Raw genomic sequence first — 23,189 nt, forward strand, 5'->3', positions numbered from 1 at the left:
CTCTGATTAAGATTGAGTTAGTGGGAAATTGACAGCCCTTCTAAAAGGAATTGCAACGTGGAGTTTCGTGATTGGAAAAATTTAATTAAAGTTCCAAGCTCAATCTCCGGTACCCCTTCATCACCACCTAGAGCTGCAATCAATCACAGAAATTAAAAATATTCACTTAAGTCTCGGGGTAAAAGGAGACGGGAAAGCAAAGACAAAAGAAAGGAAACAAAAAAATCGGATTAAAGAGGAGTGAAAAATGCTTCCGTTTTTTTTTTTCGTCGTCTAAAATAGTCTAAGGGGTGATTTCTACCCTCAGTGTGGTAGGGAAAAGATAGACAGACTATAAAAGAATATTAACAGATAAAGTTATTGTCAAGCAAATCGGTTCCCTACCCTATATACTATACATAAAACAGAGTTGAGCTGCTCTTTCCATCGTCAGTTGGATCTTTGTAATCAAATGTCCGTTTATCTCCCTGTTTTTTGTACATAAATATAATAAAAATAATATATTTATATACCATTGCATTTGACATAAAAACCAATAAGCATATATAAATTAAATATATAAAACACCTCCTCTTCAAAATAGATTTATCTTCGGTTTGCACAAAGAGAAGACTGAAGTATTGGCTGCGACTTGCCCAGGGAACATTTCATTCTCCAATCGTTTGCACACACTTTCGAGTAATTGTCGATTACCGGCAGGAGAAGGGGGAAGGGTCCTTTTGTTTGCTCTTTGCTTGAAACTGACGTCTGCTATAAGCCAAACCCCAAACCGCCCCTAGCAATGGCCAATAAAAACTCAATTGTCTTTGATTTCTTAGTTTGGACAATGATTAATTTGTATTTCGGGAAAGGCGATTAACAATATCATTGATCTTGGCTAGATTTACTTTCAGTGTGAGAGCTTGCCATATTGTATGTACACGGAAACTTCAAGATTGTTCGCAAAAACATCAGTAAAAGCGCGCTCCGAGAGCACTAAATGTTAGAATGGATCTGCTTAAATATATAACTATTAACTATGCGAAAACTTAATGCTAAGAGAAACATAGTCTGCCTAATATCCGGTGGTTGCATTCTTCCTTCTCGAAGTTCCACTCGCTTTTCCGAGTGGCTCACTTCTCTGATCCACCGGTTTCAGTTTACTTTAGCAGGTAATCCATCTCTGACTTGGTTGTGGACATGTACACATCCAGCTCCTTGTCCAAATCTTCGCGTTTCACTTCTGGTCGCTGGGCTTTGCCTAGTGGGGGACAAAAGTAAAACATTATTAGCAAATTGTGGCTTGGAATTAAAAAAAAAATGGAAGAAGTATGTTGGTTTTTAAGTGATGATGCCCAGAGATCCAGTCCGGTTGCTCTCCTGGCCACCTTTCACGCTTTTACCTGTGGACGGCTTGCGACTACGACTGCGTCCCCGGCGAGCCTGTTGCTGCGGTCCCGGGCCCTGTTTCCCTTTATTGGCCGCCTTTCCCTTGCCATTCTTGTTGGTGTTACCATTTCTGTTGCTATTCTTGTTGTTATTAGAGTTGTTGTTGTTGCCCTTGGCAGCGGCCGCACTGCGTCCACGTCGCTGGCGAGGCTTGGCCCGGCGGCCCGATGTGGTAGCAACGGCAGCGACAGCGGCAGCAGTTACAGCAGCAGCGCGATTGCGAGAGCGTGAGCGCCGCGCGGAGGCGGGGGCGGAGCCAGCACCAGCACCGCCACCCTTAGCAGCAGCAGCAGAATTCCTGGTAGCAGATCTAGAAAGAAATAGAAAAAAACCATTGTCAGTATTTTATTTTAATAGAAATAATTTCCTATTAGCTCACCTTCCGCGTTGTGGTCCCCGACGTCCAGCGAGTGAGGCGGATATACCCTTTTTCTGGGTGTTCTGGCCGTTGCGACGCTTCTCGACCCGTCCACCGGCCACGCCCCGAAGCTGGCTTGATGCCCTCTGCTGTCTTGGGTTCTTAGTTTGATTTGACTGACCGGGACGCACACCCAAACGGTACTTGACCGAAAGACGCTGCTTGACCGGGACACGCCCCTGGGCGGAGCGGTCGCGATTGTTACCGCGATTGCGGCTCTGGGAACGCCCAGCACTGCTGCGTCCACGGCTCTGGGAACGACCCCTTTCTACCCGCGGCGCCTGCGGCAGCCTAGAACGGGATCTTGAACGAGAGCGTCCGCGTAATGTCTGCTGTTGCTGCTGCTGCTGCTGCTGTCGCTGACGGCGCTCGACGCGCTCTGCAGCGCCGCCTACAGAGGGCCGGCGTTGTCCCAGCCGCTGACGGAGTCCACCGCCACCGCCTCCGCCAGAAGCGGGTAAACGGCGGTTGGCGCTGCCGCTGCGACGATTCCGGCCAATATTGCCATTGGCCACGAGATCGGCGCGCATCCTGAGCGATTAACGAAGAAGTACAGAGATGTTGCAGTTGATTGGGTTTGCTTTAGCGCAATTATAGTCGAAGATGCTTACGTTGCTACCCGGGTCACGTTGTTGGACCGAATGGGCTTTCCATTGGGCGCCAGGCGCATCGACTTCACGCCACCGACGCGTACTCCGCGTCCGATCACGGCCGTGTTCCGTAAGCTTCTCTGTAAGGAGGCATAAGGTTGTGGATGGATTTTTTGGTTTCAATACGCAGCTGCACAGTGTTGGAGTTCAAGTTCAAAGGAGAGAGAGATAGAGAGTCTGAGAGGCTGGAGAAGGTTCGGGGATCACGCAGAAGGCGCAATTTATCTCAACAGCAATGTCCGACTCCATCTCCTCCAGGGTTAATCCCAGCAACTGCTTTCAACTAGAGGAATCTGCTCGGTTGCCGCTCGTGTTTGTAATGTTCGGATATTTGTTTTTTGTTTGGGAGACACGTACGCGCTTCAGCTTGAGGGCCGTCTGGACGGTGTGCCGACGCTTGAACTCCTGCAGCAAGCGGGAATTGGCCGCCGAAACTCCCGGACTCCCGGCGTTACTGTCCACAATGCGGCGGCTCCTGCTTCTGGAGCGGCTACGTCCGCGTCCCTGCGGCTGCGGCTTCTGCGTCTGCATCTGCGTGAAGCGCTCGTTCAGTGAAATGCCAGTGTGCACCATGATTATTTTTATTCGAGTGTGTGTTCTATATCGCGATCCTTAAAATCTGTGATTTTTCTTAATTTTTCCTTTTCGACAGTTGAACTGCTTAAATCGGTGACTTGCCGGGTTGAAACTTGGTTTGCAACTGAAAAGTCAAAGGAAAATGCGTTGAGTTTTATATTCGAGCAGGTAGAAAGGCAACTAGGATATGTGATATGTGATATATTCAGGTAGCTCAAGGACAGGTTATGCCAGCTGACAGCCATAAACGCTAAGCTCACGCAAAGGTTTCCTAGCAAAATCCATCAATAAATCTGCAGCTGCAACGCTAGGGTAGACATGTGGAAAATCAGACAGTAGCAACCCCTTATAAACAATACAGTGGTGGAAAATGAATTATATATACCTATTTTACATTAGCTAATATTAGTGAGTCTACAAAATATTTTAGAAAGTCTATTAGTTATCAGCATTATTTATTTCAAACTCATAAAACTAAATTTTTTATTTAACATGTGTTTTATGTTCCTATTTGTATTTTGGAGATATTATTTTGTCCTCGACTGTATCCCCATATTGCTGGTTACCTCTTAACACTCCCCACTGTATTCTAATAATAGCATGCTTCAACATGAAATTTTTGACGCGAGAGGCTGAATCACTACCGGAATTGGGGTCATATTTATTTATACAAAATTCGAATTACATAAAGAAAATTTGATTGTTTTTCTACTCACTTTTTCGACGCCTTTTGCGTCGCAGCTTCACTTTTCCCTGGCCTGCAATTGGGACTTCCAGCAAACTTTTTCGCCCCGTTTCAGTTCTGGTTGCGATTTTCACAACTCAAAATCAATGAATAATGGTGATTTGTCCTCGGAATATTGTGTTTGCCGTTGATGGGTTTCAATAAACTATGTTTTCCACACTAATTCCAGTTTTTTCACGCAGTCTGCTAACAAAGATGTATCACAAATGTACAGGCGATTAGGCGAATTCCGATTTCCTAACGCGTCCACCACAAACTGAGAAAAATACTATATTTTTGCTTCCAATATTAGGGGTACTCGTGTTATAAATTATATGGAAACTACATGTGGAATGGTATTTTATATATATTAAATAAGAGCTCTACGGAGGAGTAAAACTGTTTCCAAAAATATTTTTTTATTATTTATTTTATTGAACAACTCGAAGCCGCCTAAATCGAAGAGCAATCTGTTTTTTTCTGCCAAATAAAATACTAAATCGTCAATACGCCATCCCTGGACTCAGATAACTGGCTTGACGCCCTGACAGCCGCAAAAGCAGGGTTGTCACTGGCCGTCAGCTATAATGAACTCCTACGGTTTGTAGACAGAATTAAAACTTGAATTTAACTGCTTTCCCACAAGAAATCACCAACACAAAAGGAGCGACAGCCTGCCGCCATTGCCCCGCCGCCCGTCGATCATTTTACGAGCCGCTTTTTGTTCGCTATTTTCGTTCTTTGGCCCCCCCTTCAATTCGCCGCGCGTCCCATACATTTTGTTCTTGCATTTTGCACAGTGTATATTATTATTATTATTATTTATTTGTGTGTTATTTGTTTAGTGTGAATTTTCGTTTACAAATTCGATGGTGCACCAGAACACACAGCCACATCCACATAGCACCACACTGAAAGAAAGAAAACCCAGAAACCCAACCCGACACCGAAACTGAATAGACGCAAAGACCGAACCAACGAGACCCTTTCCACAAACAAGTCCAAAATGGCCAAAATGTACGGAAAGGGTAAGAGTAAGTACACGCCAAACACGCGCACTTTTCCATTGCAAAAACTAACATCTACTGACACAACCGCCTGGCATGCAAAAAATCTTCTGATAACTGCTTTCCACCCAATCCTAATGCTTCCCCATGTCTTTTCTGTAGCGGCGATCGAGTCGGAGGAGCAGCAGAAGCGGCGCTGGCAGATTGAGCTGGAGTTCGTGCAGTGTTTGTCCAACCCGAACTATCTTAACTGTAAGTTTACCGTTGAGAAACTTGAAGTCCAATTTTAATAAAAAATTCTCAATTTTACAGTCCTCGCCCAGCGTGGATTCTTCAAGGACCAGTCGTTCATCAACTACCTAAAGTATCTGCAGTACTGGAAGGAGCCTGACTATGCCAAATACCTCATGTACCCAATGTGCCTCTACTTCCTCGACTTGCTTCAGTACGAGCATTTTCGTCGCGAGATAGTCAATTCGCAATGCTGCAAATTCATAGATGATCAGGCCATACTGCAGTGGCAGCACTACACTCGGAAACGGATCAAGCTGATCGAGAATGTGACGGCCGCCCATCAGCAGCAGCAGCAGCAACAACAGCAGCAGGCAAACGGCGGCGAGGCAGCAACGGGAGGTGAAGCGGCAGCTGCAACTCCCAATGGGAATGGCGCAGCTGCCACCGCCGATGGCAGCCAACAGGCAACGACCACCGCTTCCCAGTCTGTCCAGGGTCAAGTAGGGAATTCTCAGCAGCAGCAGCAGCAACAAATCAATGGTTTGGCCACAGGGGCCAACGTTAAACTAGAATTAAACTAGCTACCGGAAACAAAAAGTTTAAAAATAAATTAGTCTAAGAAGAAGGAGCATGATGTATGTTTTTTCATTGCAGGCTAACCATTTCGAGTTTTTATTATACTTTAGAAGGATAAGCTCCTCGTTTGAATGTTCTCAGATGAGCTTTTTCTGTTACTCTCTTTCAATAACCACTGATGGTGAGCGCTAAAACATAAATCTGTAATAATATTTATAGCAAGCAGATGTCTCCTTTTGGTGTTGATTGGTCTTTGGTTGATTTCAGTTCCCAGCTCATTTTAACACTCGTCTCCAGATTAATCACAGCTTTCTCACAATTCACAGACACCCAGACTAGAGCTCTTGTGGAGCCTGATGAGGAAGCCATTGCCCGGAAGGGTCACTTTTACGGCGTATATTTGCTCTGCAGCCAGAGCCTGGATCCACGCTACCGTGGAAAATGCTATGTGGGCTTCACCGTAAACCCGCAACGTCGGATCCGACAACATAACCGTGGCTGCGACTTTGGCGGAGCCAAGAAAACCAGCCGAAAAGGACCCTGGCAGATGGTGATGATTGTGCACGGTTTTCCCAACAACATTGTGGCTCTTCAGTTTGAGTGGGCATGGCAGCAGCCATCACTTTCCACCCGGCTAAAGATCTTTCCGGAATTGAAGCGCAAAAAGCCCAGAGAAGCCCACTTTGACTATAACTTTAGGATCCTTAGTCGAATGCTATGCGTGGGGCCGTGGAATCGGTTGACTCTGACAGTTCGCTGGCTGGAAACAGACTACGAGAGGGGCTTCGAAGTATCGCTGCCCAAACAAATTGAGATTGTGAGTGGTAAGGTTACCATTACCGCCTCGCAGCGGAAGAGAGGCGGGACTGCAGAGGCTCCTACACCGATTGCCTGGGCTCCCGAGTGTCACTTATGCATGCAAGTCATCGATCAGCCGGAGCGATCTCGTTTGGGTTGTACGAATCCCACTTGTCGGCTCACATGTCACATGTTGTGCCTGGCAAATTATCTTTTGGGCGATGAACCCGGTCACTATATCCCAGTTGGAGGAGAATGTCCGCTGTGCGAGACTCGTCTCAGTTGGTCGGCCCTGCTTCAGCGAAAGCGTCTGCTGTTGGGCGTGCCAGAGGAGCCGCAGGATCGGGATGAGGCAGAGGAAGACCTAAGCGATGCACCCGACGTAGACAGCGACGTCGAGGAGCTGGAGCCGGAATCGGAATCGAGCGATTGAAAGGAGAGTGCTACAGTATTTTACAGGAGATTTTTCTCTGAAGCTTAAACTTTTTCTATTGGATCATAAACACAAATTTAATTAGTTTTTGGATCGTTTAAATTTGATTTTTTTTTAAATTTGCACTTTTTTTTACAATTTTTTTATACAACTTAAATGTAAGTAAAATTATTATGTCTATCTTAAAGTGAAGAAAACATTTTAAAAATTTCTTTTGGCTTTTTTAAGCTAGGCCAAAACAGATCTTGCGAAAATATATATGTACTTATTCCTATTTGGCTTGGGGCTTCAATGACTTCTTCTTAACGAAACTTAAACCCTGTGCAGTTTTCTGAGTCATCGTATCAGAGATCCAACCTAGACACCTGATCTTTTATACTACGGAGAGTCCTTTTGTATTCTTCTACCAGCTTGGCCATCTTCCGCTTTTCAAGCATATAAAACTCCATCGACATTTGAACATACTCCTCACCCTTAAACTGAAACACGGACACCTCGGAGGTATCGATAGCTTCTATCTGGTCCGGGCCAAAATCCGCAGGAGAAGAAATTTCCGTACTAGGAGGTTCTCTCGCAACTTGAGGGACGTTTGTTGATTCCCTTGGGCGTTTAGCCGCGGGCGATTCCAAGTTGGTTTCAACTAAAGTTTTTTCATAACATTACTTGTTAGCGGCAATGATTTTGTTCACTTACTTTTCTCCCCCATATCCTTTTTGGGTTCCATTGATGTGGACACTGCCTCCAGTATAAGTTCATCGAGCTCTTCGTCGCTCAATTCAATGGAGAGGTCTGCCTGCGCTGCGGAGCACTCTTCGTCCTGATCGGTATCCTTCTCATTTATGTATGGAAACGGTACCGCCTCGCCCACAAGCAGTGTTCGGTTCTTGTTGCTCGATATAAACTTTGTATCAAAGTGCTTGGAGCACAAAAACCGCTGGTTTTGTGGAATCTTTGGATGCACCTGGGCATTCTCAAGCCAGATGCGGACCCTCTCCGGCTGTTTGGGAAAGGAGAACATTGTCCATTCCCCTTTAGCTACCGGAGAGCCGTGGACGGAGTAGTAATACCCACAATCTTTGTAGACGCAGCATCTTGTAGCCATTATTCGTAATTTGTTAAATTTGAGTTTCGTTTCCAGTGTTGAGCAGTAGTCGAATATTCCCACTTTAGAGATGGACCCCAGATGCGCGACATAGTGTTGAGCAACGTGTTTACGTAATAATACTCTAACTTGACAATCTGGCAACTCCGGCCAGTAACGGGACTATTTCATTTTTCTTTTATCTTTCTATTCTCGCATTCTTTGCAAGTTTCTTTTATGTTTATAATTATTATCTGTTCGCAAGCGACCTTTCAACTATGTTTGTGCGCGCCAAGATTGGGCTGGACACCAGCATGTCAGTATCCAATTTCGACATTGAGGATAGTGTGGATCTGACCCCCAAAAAGAGGAACAAGAACCGGCTCTCGTCCGTCGGAGGAGCTGCCGCCGCCTGCGAGGGATTCATGGTGACCTACCAGGAATACTGCGAGCACACCTCGATCCACGGCGTGCAATACCTGGGCGAGCGGCAGCGACCGATACCGGAGCGAATCTTCTGGCTAATCGCGTTCCTCATCTCGATCTGTGGTTGCTCCATGCTGATTACCAGTGCCTACACTAAGTGGACGGAGACGCCAGTGATCGTGAGCTTTGCCGAGAAGTCGACGCCCGTGTGGAATATCCCGTTTCCGGCGGTCACTGTGTGCTCGGAAACCAAGCGGGTGCTGAAGCAAAAAGGCAAGGAGACCACCTATGCGGATCTGTATAGCCAATTCAGCGAGGACGTGCGAGCCTCGCGAATCTTTAAACCTCAAAATGTAAGCGCCTTGGAGATGGAGGAGTTCCGGACCCTGCTGCATGTATGCAATACCCAGGTCATTGATGAGGATTTGCCATTGATTGCCGGTGATGATTTGGACTACTTTGAAGTGCTCGAGCGGATGCTGCCACAGTTCGATAGATATTTCTTCTACTGTCGATGGTTAAGCCGTTTCGGGGAATGCGAGAAGTTCTTCCGCAAGACCCTTACCGAGGAGGGCATATGCTATACATTCAATGGATTGCGGGCCACAGAAATTTATCGGGAGGACACGTATCAATACCAGCATAGTGGGGAGGTTTTGGAAATGGAAAACATTAGCTCAAGGCACTCTCCGTGGACGCTGGAATCCGGCTATGCGCACAGCAGCGATGTGGAAACATTTCCGGCCAGGGTTCTCAGCGCTGGCGCAAGGTCGGGAATATTCCTGGCACTCCAGAGCTTCAAACAGGAGGTGGACTATGCCTGCCGAGGACCGGTGCAGGGGTTTAAGGTGGGAGTTTATTTATATTTGTTTAATTTCAATTAAAATCCGGCGTGTCCCTAGGTGCTGCTCCACGCCCCTGACGATGTGCCGCAGGTATCGAAGCAGTTTGTGCGCATTCCCATGGGCAAGGAGGTGTTGATCGCGGTGAAGCCGAGCATGATCACCATGTCGTCGGGCATCGCAGAGTATCATCCGCTGCGAAGACAGTGCTTTCTGAGTCAGGAACGTTCGCTGCGCTTCTTCAAGGTGTACACTGAATCCAATTGCCAGCTGGAATGCCTGGCCAATTTCACCCTGACTAAATGTGGATGCGTCAAGTTCTCGATGCCTCGGAATATGGACATGCCGGTGTGCGGCGAGGACAAAATCCATTGCTACGAACGTGCGGAGAGGCAGTTGCTCGTCAGGGAGTTCAAAAGGGTAAGAGCACTGAACGCCGCACGCGAGGACTGGCGAGGCGTGGAGTCAGCCTGCAATTGCATGCCCGCCTGCACGTCGCTCGTCTACAACACCGAGATCTCGCAGGCCAACTTCGATCTGGAGGAGATGCTTTTGGCTGAGGGCGACACCGAGTTCCTGAAGGAGTATCCCGGTTCGCAGTTGTCCCGCCTGTCCATTTACTTTAAGCAGAGCCAGTTCATTACCTCGAAGCGATCGGAGCTGTATGGCATGACCGAGTTCTTGGCCAATTGCGGCGGCATCTTCGGCCTCTTCATGGGCTTCTCCATTCTGAGCATGGTCGAAATGATCTACCACTTTACCTTGCGGCTCTTCACAAACCTGAAGCGCCTGGCCAAGGATCAGGAGCAGTAATACAGTAATGCCTTATCTCGCACAAATTGATTTTGTACGGCGAATAATGGAAACCTTGTTAAACTGTCTTTTGTAATTTATTTTTTTATGTTGGGTTTTTCTTTGGTAAACGCAAAATATGTGAAAATATTATTTAAGTGTTCTCTGCAAATTTAAAGTTAAACAAATTGTACTTTTAGTTAATAGTTTTTATGTACCCATGTTTTTTTAGATGCTGTTTAAAATTGAAAAAAAAAAAGTTAATATTCAATTTTTTTCTAATACAATTAGGAAAAAATCAAATTTTCCGATCCGTTACATTATTTTCTTAAATATTTGGTCTTAATTTTGACTTTAAAAAATGTAAAAATACATATGTAAAAAAATTCAAGAATGTCTGGCAGCTCTGTGGATGCCAAGTGGCATCTCGAATTGGGCAACCCTTTGGCTGTTCGCGTGCCCGCCAAAAGCCGACGGTTTTTATCGATAAGAACTGCAGTGTTGCCACCGGCGCCGCAACGAAATTTCTAGCGTGCTTCGGGAATTCCATTAAATAGAGCATCAGATTAATAATAACTAATTAATTAGGCAGCAACAGCGATCATTACCACTCCCGCCCCACCCGAGAATCCGTCATTCCGAGAGCTAGTGCTGAAGCGAGCGGGCAGTGCGCGAAAGTTTCCGACGTTTTGACAACCCACAGAGTTGTTCTGCTCTTTTTAAGGCGGCCGCCGTCGCGTCAAGACTGACACTGAAGAGAAAATCGTGGTTTTCACGGAGCGCTTGTGTTTTGTTTCATTTGAAGTCAGATAAAATAAAATGGCAGCGGATCAGGTTCAGTTCCAGCAGCTCCTCGTCTCCCTCCTGTCCACGGACAACAATGTTCGTCAGCAGGCCGAGGTGAGTGTGTGTGTTACATTTTACAGCCCTGCCCCCGCTGGCCGCGGGTGGGGCGGGGGATCTGCACGTCAAAAATATGGCCCTCGGATTTTGCAATGCGCAATTTGCAGAAAGTGCACATAGTACACTTGGCGGATTTTGCGTGTCTGCTGCCGTGCCATCTACGAGAGGATTGGCCGGCAATCCAAATATTTTTCGGCAGAATTTCTGCCTGAATCATCGCAGCTCACACACAAAACGTGTTTTCGCCCTCCGCTTTGTCATTCACGTTCGCATGCTGTTGCGGGCCTGCTGGCGCTTGTATGAGTGAGCTAGTATGTGTGTGAGCGTTTGCGAAAGAGAATGGCGGAGGAGGGATGTGCGAAGCAGGCAGACAAAGCAAAATCGAAATCAAAAAGATATTTGTACAATTTGCATGGCCGCCACATGATTTTTGATTTGAATGATGGGCGCAAAACGGAAACAAAGAGCAGGTGCAAAAATAATCCATGACACATAGTCTGTGAAAATGCAATCTGTTTTGGGTGATAAGGCGACCGGATTGTATTCCGGCGCCACATGGCACCGCCCCAGCTCACCCCACCACATTTAGCGCTGACCTTGAGCGCCAGCCGCCCACGGAAACCACCTGCAGTTATGGTACCGCCTTTATTTACCTTGGTGGCGGGGCACCAGTTATGTGCCAAAAATACACATGTTCATAATCCAGCAGTTCTCTTTGTTTTCCTGTTCTCATTCAGAGAAAACTAATCCTAATTGATTTGTCGTAATTCTATTAATTATTGATCAATACAAAAAAATAAACAAAATATTCCTGAATATATAAAAATTACAAATAGTAAAAAACTGTAAATTCGAATTATTTAATCCATTCTTTTCCATATTATTACAGGAGACCTATAACAATCTTGCTAGGGAGCTGAAGGTGACGCACCTTTTGGGCAACATCCAAAATGGTCAGCAATCGGAGGAGGCGCGGCAGATGGCCGCCGTGCTGTTGCGCCGACTGTTCACCACTGAGTTCATGGAGTTCTACAAAGAGGTTAGCGAAAAAGAGTAAATAGTTCCCGTTCCAAAACTAACGTCCATTTTACTTGTAGATTCCCGCCGAGTCCCAGAATCAGCTGCTACAGCAGATCCTGTTGGCTGTGCAGCAGGATGTGACTCCCCAGTTGAGACGCAAGATCTGCGAGGTGGTGGCCGAGGTGGCCAGGAATCTGATTGACGAGGAATGCAACAACCAGTGGCCGGATGTCCTCCAGTTCCTCTTCCAGTGCGCCAATTCGCCCAATCCCCAGTTGCAGGAATCGGCCCTGCGCATCTTTACCAGCGTGCCCTCGATCTTTGGCAACCAGGAGGCCCAGTACATCGAGCTGATTAAGCAGATGCTGGCCAAGAGTATGGACGCCAGCTCCGATGCGGAGGTGCGAGTCCAGGCTGTGCGTGCCGTGGGCGCCTTCATTCTCTTCCATGACAAGGAGAAGGAAGCAGCCATTTACAAGCACTTCGCGGATATGCTGCCCCGCATGATCCATATCACGGGGGAGACGATCGAGGCCCAGGATGACCAAAGCCTGCTTAAGCTTCTCATCGACATGACCGAGAACTGCCCGAAGTTCCTGCGCCCCCAGCTAGAGTTCATCTTCGAGGTCTGCATGAAGGTGTTCAGCTCACAAGACTTTGAGGACAGCTGGCGCCACCTTGTCCTGGAGGTGATGGTCTCGCTGGCAGAGAATGCCCCGGCGATGGTGCGGAAGCGGGCTGATAAGTATATCGTTGCCCTGATCCCTCTAGTCCTGCAGATGATGACGGACTTGGATGAGGACGAGAATTGGTCCACCACCGATGTGGTCGACGACGACGATCACAGTGATAACAATGTGATTGCCGAGTCCTCGCTCGATCGCCTCGCGTGCGGATTAGGCGGCAAGGTTGTCCTGCCGCACGTGATGGCTTCCCTGCCGGCGATGTTGAGCCATGCCGATTGGAAGCATCGCTTTGCAGCCCTCATGGCCATCTCGGCCATCGGTGAGGGTTGCCACAAGCAGATGGAGGCCATTCTGGACGAGGTTATGACCGGAGTCCTCAACTTCCTGATAGATCCCCATCCCCGCGTGCGCTACGCCGCCTGCAACGCCATCGGCCAAATGTCAACCGACTTTGCACCCACATTCGAGAAGAAGTTCCACAGCCAGGTGAGTAAAATACATTATTAGCCTTAATTTTTTCCGAATACTAAACGCAACGATTTGCAAATGTAAATTCGTAATAAAATGGTTTGCCAATTGGTAAATTTTAATTAGAAATCTGTCTGCAGTTTGTCGCTATAAACGCTGTGTACACATTTGTAAATAATCAATTCACACATTGTAAACAAACGTTTTGCAAGTATATAAACAAAGATTCGTGCACAATTCCGTTAAATTGTTTACTTTTCCACACGAGCGCCGTGTTCGTTTAAAATCCCATTTCGCTATTCCCATGCCAGGTGTTGAAACAGAAACCTCTGAAACCTGATCACCAATGTATATAAATTTGTTTTTAACTTTTCCGAAATGCTAGAATTTAATATAACTAACCTTTAACATTTCCAGGTGATTCCCGGTCTGCTGTCCCTGCTGGATGATGTGGAAAATCCACGTGTGCAAGCTCACGCCGGCGCCGCTCTGGTCAATTTCAGCGAGGACTGCCCGAAGAACATATTGACACGCTACCTGAATGGGATTATGGACAAGCTGGAATCGATTCTCAACTCAAAGTTCAAGGAACTGGTGGAAAAGGGCAACAAGCTTGTGTTGGAGCAGGTGGTGACCACCATTGCATCGGTGGCAGATACCTGCGAGGCGGAATTCGTAGCCTACTACGATCGCTTGATGCCGTGCCTAAAGTTCATCATTCAGAATGCCAACTCGGATGATCTGCGCATGCTGCGCGGCAAGACCATTGAATGTGTCAGCCTGATTGGCTTGGCCGTCGGCCGGGAGAAGTTCATCGGCGATGCTGGCGAGATTATGGACATGCTGCTGGTTAACCACACTGAGGGCGGAGAGCTGGCCGATGATGATCCGCAAACGTCTTACTTGATCACGGCCTGGGCTCGCATGTGCAAGATCCTGGGCAAGCAATTCGAGCAGTATCTGCCCGTGGTAATGGGTCCAGTCATGCGAACGGCTACCATGAAGCCAGAGGTGGCCATGCTGGACAACGACGAGGTGGAGGACATTGAGGGGGATGTGGACTGGTCTTTCATCAACCTCGGAGAGCAGCAGAACTTTGCCATTCGCACAGCTGGTATGGATGACAAGGCCTCCGCCTGCGAGATGTTGGTCTGCTATGCCCGGGAGCTCAAGGAAGGATTCGCCGAGTACGCCGAAGAGGTGGTGCGCCAGATGGTGCCCATGCTGAAGTTCTACTTCCACGACGGCGTCCGCACGGCGGCAGCCGAGTCGTTGCCATACCTCCTCGACTGCGCCAAGATCAAGGGACCGCAGTATCTGGAGGGCATGTGGCTGTACATTTATCCGGAGCTGCTCAAGGTCATTAACACGGAGCCGGAGCCGGAGGTGCAGACAGAACTGCTTAACTCGCTGGCCAAGTGCATCGAGACCCTGGGACCCAATTGCCTAAACGAGGAAGCCATGAAGCAGGTGCTCGACATTATTAACAAGTACGTCGTTGAGCATTTCGAGCGCGCAGACAAGCGTTTAGCCGCTCGCAACGAAGAGGACTATGACGATGGAGTCGAGGAGGAGCTGGCCGAGCAGGACGACACAGATGTGTACATTCTGTCAAAGATTGTGGACATTACGCACGCCCTCTTCCAGACGAATCAGGCCAATTTCCTGCCAGCCTTTGACCAGGTGGCACAGCACTTTGTCAAGCTGCTGGATCCCAGCCGATCGGCAGCCGATCACCAGTGGGGCGTGTGCGTTTTTGATGATTTAATCGGTAGGTGTCTATGTTTTGGATTTGTTTATAATTTCCAATTAAAACCACATTGTTATCTTGCTTTTTTCAGAATTCTGCGGCCCTGCTTGCGCACCCTACCAGCAGATTTTCACACCAGCTCTGTTGCAGTACGTCTGCGATAAGTCGCCAGAGGTGCGCCAGGCGGCCGCCTACGGATGCGGAATGCTCGGCCAGTTTGCCGGCGAACAGTTCGCAATGACATGCGCCCAGATCATTCCACTGCTGGTGCAGATCATCAACGATCCCAAGTCCCGCGAAATTGAAAATATCAATGCCACTGAGAACGCGATCTCGGCCTTTACGAAGATCCTGAAGTACAACAAATCAGCGCTTACCAACGTGGACGAGCTGATTGCGACGTATTTCTCGTTTTTGCCCGTTTCCGAGGATGGAGAGGAGGCCGTCCATATCTATGGCTACCTGTGCGACTTGATCGAGGGCAATCACCCGGTGATCCTCGGTGCCAACAACTGCAATCTGCCGCGCATTGTCTCCATCATTGCCGAGGCCTTCTGCACCAAGGTTGTGGAGGCACAAAGCCAGATAGGCACCCGTATGCTCACCATTGTCAAGCAGGTGGAGTCCAATCCGGATGTGATGGCGGCCTGTGCCAGCACCCTTAGTCCGGAGCAGCAGCAGGCCCTGCAGGATGCCTATCGGGAGTTGGCGAGCGTGGCTACCGCCTAAGCTAACTCTGTGGCTCTCCCGATCTGGGCAAGCTCCAGTTTATCGTTATTATTTTCATCTGATGACCGACTTTGGCGTCGCAAATGCATTATGAAATATTCGTTAAAAAAAAAAAGAAAACATACACGCATACTTACATATATATATATATATATATATATATGTGTACGATAGAGTTATCCGGGATATATAATTCTATATATAATGTGATTTCAATCAAAAGATCTTCTCTCCCGAAGAATAAAGTCTGCGCCTCCTTAGAATTTGACATGTTGTATGATGGACCGCATCCCTGGGCCATTGCAACATCACACACAAATTCCAATAGAATATTTTCTTTACTCAAGTTTTCATATGTTGTATATACATATGTGTGTATATTCGGCCCCCACGGCCGCCACCTGCTCCCTCTAAACGAAACAAAAAAAAGAACAGGATGTGAATGTCGTCCGAATCGACCGAAAAGTTTAATTTTGGCATTAAATTTATAGATCCCAAAAATATTTAAAGGAAATAACATTTAATATTTTATTTTAAAAAGATGATAAGAACGAAATAAATAACACGTCAAACGAAATTTTAATTGATTTGTCCGCATTTTTCATTTGGTATCATAAATATTGTAGAGCCAGAAACCTTATATAAGAAATATATAAATTGGCATAAAACAAAAATTCTATGGCGTTACCCATTATGTTATTACAAGGTTTGTGGTAGAACAAACGACTGTGTTCATAAAAAAAAGAAGTATAAAGTCTGGTCACGAATAATTAATTGGAATAAATTATTCTTTGATGTGACTACCATACAATATATTCAAAGAAACATATAACATATGTAAATATGTACGTCAATTTAGTAGCCTTCTGCACACTTAATGCTTTTATGGGTTTCCCAAATCCTAATTTAATTAAAGTAAGTACGTTTTTGAACATTTTCATGGCGATCAGTTTAATGATATAGTTAAATTAACACCACAATTCGGAAAGAATAAGAATAATAAGATATTCCTATCTAACTCCGGCAAATAGGTAGTTAAAAATTCGTATATATTTATGGAATATTTGAGAAAAGGACCTAATTTTTTTTTTTATAGTATTTTTTATAGATTTCAAGGAATAGCTTTTCATTTCGCGATCTTTTTAACTAAGCCATTAATTTTTTGTTTTAATTTAAAGATGGTTTCTATGACAGCTATAAGATAAGTCGTCCGATTTTCATAAAATTTAAATCGAAATTCTAGCCTAAGAAATTTAAAATTTGTCTGATTGTTCCTATGACAACTAAAAGATATAGTCGTCTGATCCGGAAATATACAGTAATGAAAACAATCAAAAGACTATATGCGAAATTTCATATTTACAGCATTGCAAACTTCTAGTAAAATTATAATTGCAAAGGTATAAAAATGGGCACATCTTCAAAATAAAAATATGCTGAAAAACAAAGTTTATATTTTTTATGATTTTTCTGACCATCTATGTATATACTTGATATTTATATAATAAAATAACCGCTATTAAATTTGTATTTATTGAAACTTAAAAGAATGATGATTTTCTGTCAGCCCAGTCTGCACGTGCGCAGACCCCCTGAACATCTGATGCGAGTCGCAAGGAAAAATAAAAGCAAAACAAAAGTGAAAAAGACGCAGAAATTCCACAACTTGAATAAATAATGCTAATTTGTTTATACTATTTACGAATTTAAGCTACTTTTTTTAGTAAGAATGACAAAATCATAAGCGAGAAACGGAAAAATCAGGCTTATAAGCAATGTAATGTAATGTAAGTAACCAAGTTGCGAAATCAAATCCGTGACGAAATATAAAAAGTGAACGTGTTTATTGTTTTTAGCTCGGTGACTTGGTGGGCAAAGTGCACGGATCTGTATCTGTTCCAATCGCAGCACAGCGACTAGAAGAAATCTCAGTTGAAAACAAATCCCAAAGGTGAGTGCAACAGGTGGGCGTGAAAAATCGGATGGAATTAAACGCAGAAGAGCGGAAGCAATTTCGCTTGGTTGGCCACAATTCAATTTTGAGCGGCGCCAGCAGCTGCTGCTGTCCCCACGAAATTTCAAGAGATTCCGAGGAGAGCAGACGCAGCTGCAGCGGTCTTGTTGACCAATTCGATGACGCATCCCGCTGGTCGGAAAAGTGGATTGCTCTTGGCCCTTTTAGTTTGCCTACGTTAGTCAGATCGCCAGGATGAATCTCTGTCACCATGTCGGTTCATACCACCGGAAACCAACTCTTTGAATTAAAACTAAGTGTTTTTATTTATTTCAGATACTCAACGCCATAATGTCGGAGGAAACTGAATTCCTGGAGGCCTATGCTCGCATCCAAGTAGCATACAAGGCAGCTATGACCCAGGTGGAGCTGGCCATTAACCACGAGGAGCAGGGGTCACAAGTACAAGCCATCGATGCCTATGCACTAGCCTTACAAATGATAGAGGATACTTTCGGAATCCCTGTTGGCCTGCCTGATGAGATAGACGCAGTGCAGACGGAATGGAACGACGCCTGTGCCCTTATCCAAAAACTAAAAAGCGCCAAGACAGAGGTCAGCTATCGAATGAAGGTGCTCCGATCCCAGAACCAACCCGTTGACGATACTGCCGTGGAGGCCAAGGAGGACAATCGCTCGGTAGTGGATGCTGGCAGGCCATGGCTGGCAGAGAATCCCTCCACCCATTACGATATAACCAATGCCAGTGGCACACCGAAAACCTACAGGGAGCTGGCTGCCGGATTGCGGGAACTATTGGCTGTTCGGGACTCCCATGCCCAGCTGGATGAGCTCTTCCGTGCCCAGGTGAAGATCTACAGGATTGAAGCTAGTGGAGCTGTGACCACTATTAGTGGATCCTCCACCATGTCGCTGGTCATGTGCACGGTGGGCGGAAAATGGAAGTACCTCAGTGGAATTTATTTCATCCAATGCTCCATGCCGAACGAGGACCCGGGAATGATCTGGCTGTACCCACTGGTACCCTCGATCACCAACTGCTATCGCACCGAGTATGGAGCGTTCATTTTCCCGGATATGGAGTGCCAACAGCCGGGAAATGCCTTTGGCTTAATGCTGACCAAGGAAGGCCAACGTCCACTGAGCACTACAGCCGGGGAATCGGAGGAGGAGCAGCTGCAGGATCTGCAGCAGTTCTTCCTTGATCTCCTGGAGGCTGTGCTCGCTGGCACGGTGGAGCAGTTGAAATCTCCGACCTCCCAACGTGCAGGCCTCGGTTCCGATACCACTACGGGTTCGGAGCAGGTGTCTAGACACATTGTAAGTGCGGCTGATTTCATTGCCCGGAATTTGGTGAAAGGCGCCGAGAAAACGGGTGGGCTCATGATGCGGAGCACTCCCTATCTCATCTCCAAGATGACCCCCGCCTCGGCCGATGCTCCTACCCAGGTGCCCAGCTCAGTGCAGACTTCAGGTGAGTCTTAATCGAGTATCAATTTGGAAGTAATGTATATAAACTTTATTGTCTTTTAATTTCTGCAGTGGAAGTCGCCCAGAAAGTGACCCACGCAGCGGCTGGGATGACAGGCTGGATAGCTGGGAAGGTGGGCACCGCCTCAATGGCCGTGGGTCGTTACTTAGCTCCACACATCCAGGAGCAGGGATCAAAGCTGTTGCAAAAAGGCTTCGGCTACGAAAGCAGCGAGGCAAACAGCACAATGGAAGGCGCATTGACCATTGCAGCGGGAGCAGTCGAAGGAGTCAGTACCGTATTTGATGGCCTGGAGACTTCAGCAAAGATTCTGGGATGCAGTCTCAGCGAGAACTCCGTCAAGATCATTGAGCACAAGTAAGTCAATCTAATATTTTGATGACAACTAAAAGTATGCAATACAAACAATTGCTTTTTTAGATACGGACAGCGGGCCGGAAATCTGGCCAGTGGAACCTTTGATGCAGTGGGCAATGCCTTTGTAGTCAGCCAGAACGTAAACTACATTACCCCTAAAGGTATTGCCAAGAAGATGGTCAAACGGACGGGAGAGGCTGTGGTTAGCGACTACAAACGCGACTTACGCAAATCGGAATCTCATTATATTAATGCCGGAGCTTTGTATCCGGATCTGCGGGCTTTGAAGGAGTAGCCCCTTACCAAAGATATTCTCCAAATACATAATCGTTGATATTGATATTCATTGATAAACATTTATAAATAATTTATATAATAGCCTGATTTTAGCTTTTCTCGAACACTAGTTCATTATGCAAAATAAAACTACCATTTATTGTTATACAGCTTAATTCTATTAAATTTCTAGTCTATCGAGATGTATTGAATGTGGAATTGAATTTTAGACAAAATAATGACAATTATTTTAGCTAAACTAGCACTAACTCAATCAAATTAGGGGTAAGGTTATGCTAATTTGTTAACATATTTTAAAATTTTTGAGATATAAGGGCCGATTATGAAAAAGGTAATCTTGACCATGTTCATTTTTTATAATTTATTTTTCATCTTACTTCTTAGGAAGTACTCCTAAATAAATTTTAAAGTAAAGTGCTTACAATTTGAAATAAAATTAAAAAGCTATGGGTTTTCTACCTTTAAATTTATATTTTTTGGTTTTTGTTATTTGTATTATTATATTTTAAAGTCTTATTTGTGGTCTTTTCCCCTTTTTTAATTTGGTATAAAAATTGTTATGTTAGTGTGCCCAGCTGCCATGGTAGAAATACACCGTTATATATCCGGCGAGTCTCGGCATTTCAAACGGAAAACCTGTTGGGCACACTGCCCGAGGAGGCTTTTAACAACAAATTAAACAATAACTAAATGTTGCCGCGTTCGGACGTGAGTTGTGAGTTGCGGATGATCGCCACTTCGTGATTGGCACGGTAAATTATAAATAAATACAAGAAAAGTGAACAATATTTGGTTCTCGTTCGGGTTAGTGCGTGGTTCGCAGAATCTTTTATTTGTTTTCGATCGCGTTAAATTGAAATTACTGTGAAATTATTGCACCTGTTTAATGGAAATTATTGTGAATTTGTCGGCGGTCTAATTATTGTCTGCGTGTGTGTGTGGGTGTGGGCTGCCTTATTTGCTGTGTGTGAGTGTTGAGTGAGTGCCGTTTTTATTTTGTTGGAAAACTGAAACGGAAAAAAGTGAATAATATACAGAAATTAAAGTTTGTTGCACATTTTACGACATAGAGGAAAATTATTATCCGCTACCCAATACCAGTTTAAACCACTACATATACAAGGGGCAGCCAGCAAACAACAGCGACTGTCGCTTGTGGCCAACAGCAAAAGCAACAAAAACAACAACTACAGTTCTAACAACAGTACACAAACAACAAACACGTTTTCCGTTCCTTTTTTTCTGCTTCGCGTTTTCGCCTGCCTGTGTGTGTGTGAGATGCTGTGTGTGAGGGTGTGAGTGTGTACGTGTTGCTCGTCTGCGTATAGAAATTTCTAATGATTTTTGGTTGTGTCCCCCCTGAAAAAAGCAGCTCCAAACAACAACAACAACTATTGGGACTCTATTGAGAGTGCGTGATTTTCGTAACCTGCATATCTCAATTTTTTTTTGGTAAAAAACCACTGCAGCAGCTAAGGAAATAGATAAAACAGTTTCGAATTTGTGTGGTGAGTATATAAAACAATAATGAACTATTTTATTAAATGTACTGTTTTTTACAGTATTCAAAAACAATAAAATTTAAAAGATATTTTACTAAAAGTTAATGTTGGAAATAATAATGATTGTACTGACTTGAAATTGGTGGTAATATTTACCACAAAATTAATTAAATAACTTAAAATATTTCGATTATCTATTTTTGAATTATTCCTTGCTTAAAACTTGTTACGATATTTAAATTTTTATAAAGTGATGTGGATTATTAATTATTCGTTAAATACCTCATCTTTACATTCTTTCAATACTTGCCTAAAAATGGAAAGAGTATGTCGTTTTAATAATTTTAATTAATAAAAATTTGATGATTAAAATTAAGGGTCTTGACAATCCTCATGCTTCAGGCCAAACAAACCCTGATAAAAAAAAAAATTTACAATTTGTACATACTTCTTTACTGTTGTAATAGTTACCATTGAATTCGGTGTACCCCGAATACTTATTTAAAAAATCAAATTAAGCTCAAGTCTACACAAAGATTGCAATATTTTATACTAACAGAGAATTCTAAAAATATAAATATTTTGTTGAGTTTTGTTTTTGAGTAAATATTTTAGTATCGTGTTCCCTAAAAGTTTAGGTTTCGTTTTCTGTTGCTTTTCAAAGCACCTGCTTATTTATTTAGCGTTTCTCGTTAGGACATCCTAAACTATGGATGCAAAGGTAAAATATATTTCTTTAAGTTATATAATTTTATTCAGCTTGACTTCTGATTCAGCTCTAAAAGATTCCTGTACTGAATACAACAATAACAGCGAAATATAGTATTGTAAAACCTAGATTCAGGGACTTACCTCCGGTTATTATGAGTATACTTCTCCGATTTATTCACAGATTTTATAGTTTTGCGTTTTGAGTATTCCCTTAAACTGCCAATACCTCACGAATATATTTTTAAAACATTTTTCACACATTTGACACGAGTTTCTGTGCCTGCCTGCTTGTTCGTCTGATTTTCCTCCGACATTTTCACTTTGCATGCCAAAAAATATCGTCAGCACTTAAACTATGTAGCTGCGTTTAGGCGCCTGGTCATTTATTTTTGATATCATCGTCATCACCTGAGCAACAGGTTTTTAGCTAATAAGGTAATGGCAAAAAAAAGATGAAGAAACGAAGAAAAAATGGCTAAATTATAATCGAAAGAAAAAATCCATCATTGGAAAGTTGATTTGATTGCATTTGCGGAATGCAGTTGCCAGGGTTGCCTAGTTGTGCGACAGGGCGACGCATTTTTCGCCAGCCGAGCACTTGGCTAATATTTCAGGTCTCTTCATGCTTCATTTGATTTTCGAGCGGCCGGGCCAACTTTCGCAACAAATCCGCTGACAAGGGCGATTGGATTCGATTGTATCAGATCGGATGGGTTGCTGGGTGATGGTTTAGGTATAGTATGGAATCCGATGGGATGGAATAGGAGAAAGGCATTCGAATTGAGCGGTATAGATTACACACGCCCGTCGACACTCTCCAACTAAAATGAGTGTATCTTCTCTAGTAAAACTTTCCTAATCTGAACTTGGGAAGCTTTAAAAAAGTATTGAGAAATCTTTTGATAATGCTGAAAAACTATTACCAATTTCTATACTATCCACAATATTGGGAAGGAGTTGCATAAGTTCCAGTCATTTTTCTTTGCTTAAAAATTTAATATTAAGCATACGCATTTAAAGAGCTTTAGTACGATTAAAGTTTTTAAATCATAATATTTTGCTAAATTTAAAACTCTTCCAAAGGTATTTAATCACTTTTCAAGTTAGTCTTACAATTTCATTTATATTTCTGTAATTTTTCAAGTGTAGGGTGGCGGCATTCGAAGGTTTCCCGGTGGCCACAAGCTTTTTCCGCTCTCTGTTTCTAGTGCCACCCACTATAGCCGTAATAAATCGCTCCGGGTGACAGTCTCTCAAGTGGTTGGCCACTTTTTGCTGCAATTGGCAGTCGGGAGAGTGGGGGCCTTGCTCCCA

The 23,189-nt window shown here is 44.6% G+C and overlaps 8 protein-coding genes across 19 annotated transcripts in view; 6 read left to right on the forward strand and 2 right to left on the reverse strand.

Moving 5' to 3' along the window:
• Positions 1-812: 812 nt before the first annotated feature.
• LOC108080769 (micronuclear linker histone polyprotein) lies at positions 813-22,165 on the reverse strand. 4 transcript variants are annotated; one of them, XM_070286599.1, is made up of 7 exons: positions 22,017-22,160; positions 3,789-4,000; positions 2,854-3,196; positions 2,458-2,576; positions 1,808-2,377; positions 1,383-1,738; positions 813-1,240 (listed from the first exon to the last, which is right to left on the reverse strand). In XM_070286599.1, the coding sequence occupies exons 3-7, from the start codon at positions 3,067-3,069 to the stop codon at positions 1,140-1,142; spliced, it is 1,362 nt and encodes a 453-aa protein (XP_070142700.1). In that variant the 5' UTR covers positions 3,070-3,196; positions 3,789-4,000; positions 22,017-22,160; the 3' UTR covers positions 813-1,139. The 4 variants fall into 4 exon arrangements, with proteins under 4 accessions (XP_070142700.1, XP_070142699.1, XP_070142701.1 ...); XM_070286598.1 differs by having other exon boundaries at positions 3,789-4,003; positions 22,017-22,154; XM_070286600.1 differs by lacking the exon at positions 3,789-4,000 and having other exon boundaries at positions 22,017-22,165.
• MED31 (mediator complex subunit 31) lies at positions 4,280-5,666 on the forward strand. 2 transcript variants are annotated; one of them, XM_017175635.2, is made up of 4 exons: positions 4,298-4,396; positions 4,642-4,830; positions 4,966-5,055; positions 5,116-5,666. In XM_017175635.2, exons 2-4 carry the CDS (start codon positions 4,803-4,805, stop codon positions 5,616-5,618), a joined length of 621 nt encoding a protein of 206 aa, XP_017031124.1. In that variant the 5' UTR covers positions 4,298-4,396; positions 4,642-4,802; the 3' UTR covers positions 5,619-5,666. The 2 variants fall into 2 exon arrangements, with proteins under 2 accessions (XP_070142702.1, XP_017031124.1); XM_070286601.1 differs by lacking the exon at positions 4,642-4,830 and having other exon boundaries at positions 4,280-4,396.
• On the forward strand, positions 4,359-6,931 carry slx1 (Nuclease slx1). Its single transcript, XM_017175633.3, has 2 exons — positions 4,359-4,396; positions 5,940-6,931. The coding sequence occupies exons 1-2, from the start codon at positions 4,384-4,386 to the stop codon at positions 6,842-6,844; spliced, it is 918 nt and encodes a 305-aa protein (XP_017031122.1). The 5' UTR covers positions 4,359-4,383; the 3' UTR covers positions 6,845-6,931.
• Positions 6,941-7,994, reverse strand: Dlip2 (Dorsal interacting protein 2). The gene is made up of 2 exons (XM_017175634.3): positions 7,538-7,994; positions 6,941-7,484 (listed from the first exon to the last, which is right to left on the reverse strand). Exons 1-2 carry the CDS (start codon positions 7,944-7,946, stop codon positions 7,189-7,191), a joined length of 705 nt encoding a protein of 234 aa, XP_017031123.1. The 5' UTR covers positions 7,947-7,994; the 3' UTR covers positions 6,941-7,188.
• Positions 8,120-10,069, forward strand: rpk (ripped pocket). Its single transcript, XM_017175627.3, has 2 exons — positions 8,120-9,199; positions 9,254-10,069. The coding sequence occupies exons 1-2, from the start codon at positions 8,204-8,206 to the stop codon at positions 10,004-10,006; spliced, it is 1,749 nt and encodes a 582-aa protein (XP_017031116.1). The 5' UTR covers positions 8,120-8,203; the 3' UTR covers positions 10,007-10,069.
• On the forward strand, positions 10,520-16,128 carry Karybeta3 (karyopherin beta 3). The gene is made up of 5 exons (XM_017175626.3): positions 10,520-10,885; positions 11,778-11,927; positions 11,986-13,080; positions 13,480-14,833; positions 14,904-16,128. The coding sequence occupies exons 1-5, from the start codon at positions 10,805-10,807 to the stop codon at positions 15,539-15,541; spliced, it is 3,318 nt and encodes a 1,105-aa protein (XP_017031115.1). The 5' UTR covers positions 10,520-10,804; the 3' UTR covers positions 15,542-16,128.
• On the forward strand, positions 17,148-19,842 carry spartin. 2 transcript variants are annotated; one of them, XM_017175630.3, is made up of 5 exons: positions 17,148-17,328; positions 17,398-17,492; positions 17,832-18,990; positions 19,059-19,365; positions 19,429-19,842. In XM_017175630.3, the coding sequence occupies exons 3-5, from the start codon at positions 17,847-17,849 to the stop codon at positions 19,658-19,660; spliced, it is 1,683 nt and encodes a 560-aa protein (XP_017031119.1). In that variant the 5' UTR covers positions 17,148-17,328; positions 17,398-17,492; positions 17,832-17,846; the 3' UTR covers positions 19,661-19,842. The 2 variants fall into 2 exon arrangements, with proteins under 2 accessions (XP_017031119.1, XP_017031117.1); XM_017175628.3 differs by lacking the exons at positions 17,148-17,328; positions 17,398-17,492 and adding an exon at positions 17,619-17,768.
• smash (smallish) overlaps positions 20,309-23,189 on the forward strand; it is a 64,348-nt gene continuing 61,467 nt past the window's right edge. For 5 of the 7 annotated variants that reach the window (XM_070286596.1, XM_017175619.3, XM_070286595.1 and 2 more), the window contains exons 1-2: positions 20,309-20,414; positions 21,035-21,170. The gene's annotated coding sequence lies outside the window, so the exon portion shown is untranslated. Of the gene's footprint in view, positions 20,467-21,031; positions 21,171-23,189 lie in introns of those variants that run through there. The other 2 variants (XM_017175620.3, XM_017175621.3) reach the window with 2 other exon arrangements.

This window comes from Drosophila kikkawai, chromosome 3R, assembly GCF_030179895.1.
Source record: "Drosophila kikkawai strain 14028-0561.14 chromosome 3R, DkikHiC1v2, whole genome shotgun sequence".
Taxonomy (NCBI): Eukaryota; Metazoa; Arthropoda; class Insecta; order Diptera; family Drosophilidae; genus Drosophila; species Drosophila kikkawai.

Bases quoted from the DNA above. Each gene is read 5' to 3' on its own strand.
- spartin (XM_017175628.3), top strand. The intron at 18,991-19,058 runs GTGAGTCTTAAT...TAATTTCTGCAG, and splicing joins CAGCTCAGTGCAGACTTCAG to TGGAAGTCGCCCAGAAAGTG. The intron at 19,366-19,428 runs GTAAGTCAATCT...TTGCTTTTTTAG, and splicing joins GTCAAGATCATTGAGCACAA to ATACGGACAGCGGGCCGGAA.
- LOC108080769 (XM_070286600.1), bottom strand. From the start codon at position 3,069: ATGGTGCACACTGGCATTTCACTGAACGAGCGCTTCACGCAGATGCAG. The intron at 2,577-2,853 runs GTACGTGTCTCC...GCCTCCTTACAG, and splicing joins CGGCCCTCAAGCTGAAGCGC to AGAAGCTTACGGAACACGGC. The intron at 2,378-2,457 runs GTAAGCATCTTC...TTAATCGCTCAG, and splicing joins AACGTGACCCGGGTAGCAAC to GATGCGCGCCGATCTCGTGG.
- MED31 (XM_017175635.2), top strand. From the start codon at position 4,803: ATGGCCAAAATGTACGGAAAGGGTAAGA. The intron at 4,831-4,965 runs GTAAGTACACGC...TCTTTTCTGTAG, and splicing joins AATGTACGGAAAGGGTAAGA to CGGCGATCGAGTCGGAGGAG. The intron at 5,056-5,115 runs GTAAGTTTACCG...TCAATTTTACAG, and splicing joins CAACCCGAACTATCTTAACT to TCCTCGCCCAGCGTGGATTC.
- rpk (XM_017175627.3), top strand. From the start codon at position 8,204: ATGTTTGTGCGCGCCAAGATTGGGCTGGACACCAGCATGTCAGTATCC. The intron at 9,200-9,253 runs GTGGGAGTTTAT...GCGTGTCCCTAG, and splicing joins GACCGGTGCAGGGGTTTAAG to GTGCTGCTCCACGCCCCTGA.
- Karybeta3 (XM_017175626.3), top strand. From the start codon at position 10,805: ATGGCAGCGGATCAGGTTCAGTTCCAGCAGCTCCTCGTCTCCCTCCTG. The intron at 11,928-11,985 runs GTTAGCGAAAAA...TTTTACTTGTAG, and splicing joins TCATGGAGTTCTACAAAGAG to ATTCCCGCCGAGTCCCAGAA. The intron at 14,834-14,903 runs GTAGGTGTCTAT...TGCTTTTTTCAG, and splicing joins CGTTTTTGATGATTTAATCG to AATTCTGCGGCCCTGCTTGC.
- Dlip2 (XM_017175634.3), bottom strand. From the start codon at position 7,946: ATGGCTACAAGATGCTGCGTCTACAAAGATTGTGGGTATTACTACTCC. The intron at 7,485-7,537 runs GTAAGTGAACAA...AAAAAACTTTAG, and splicing joins AAAGGATATGGGGGAGAAAA to TTGAAACCAACTTGGAATCG.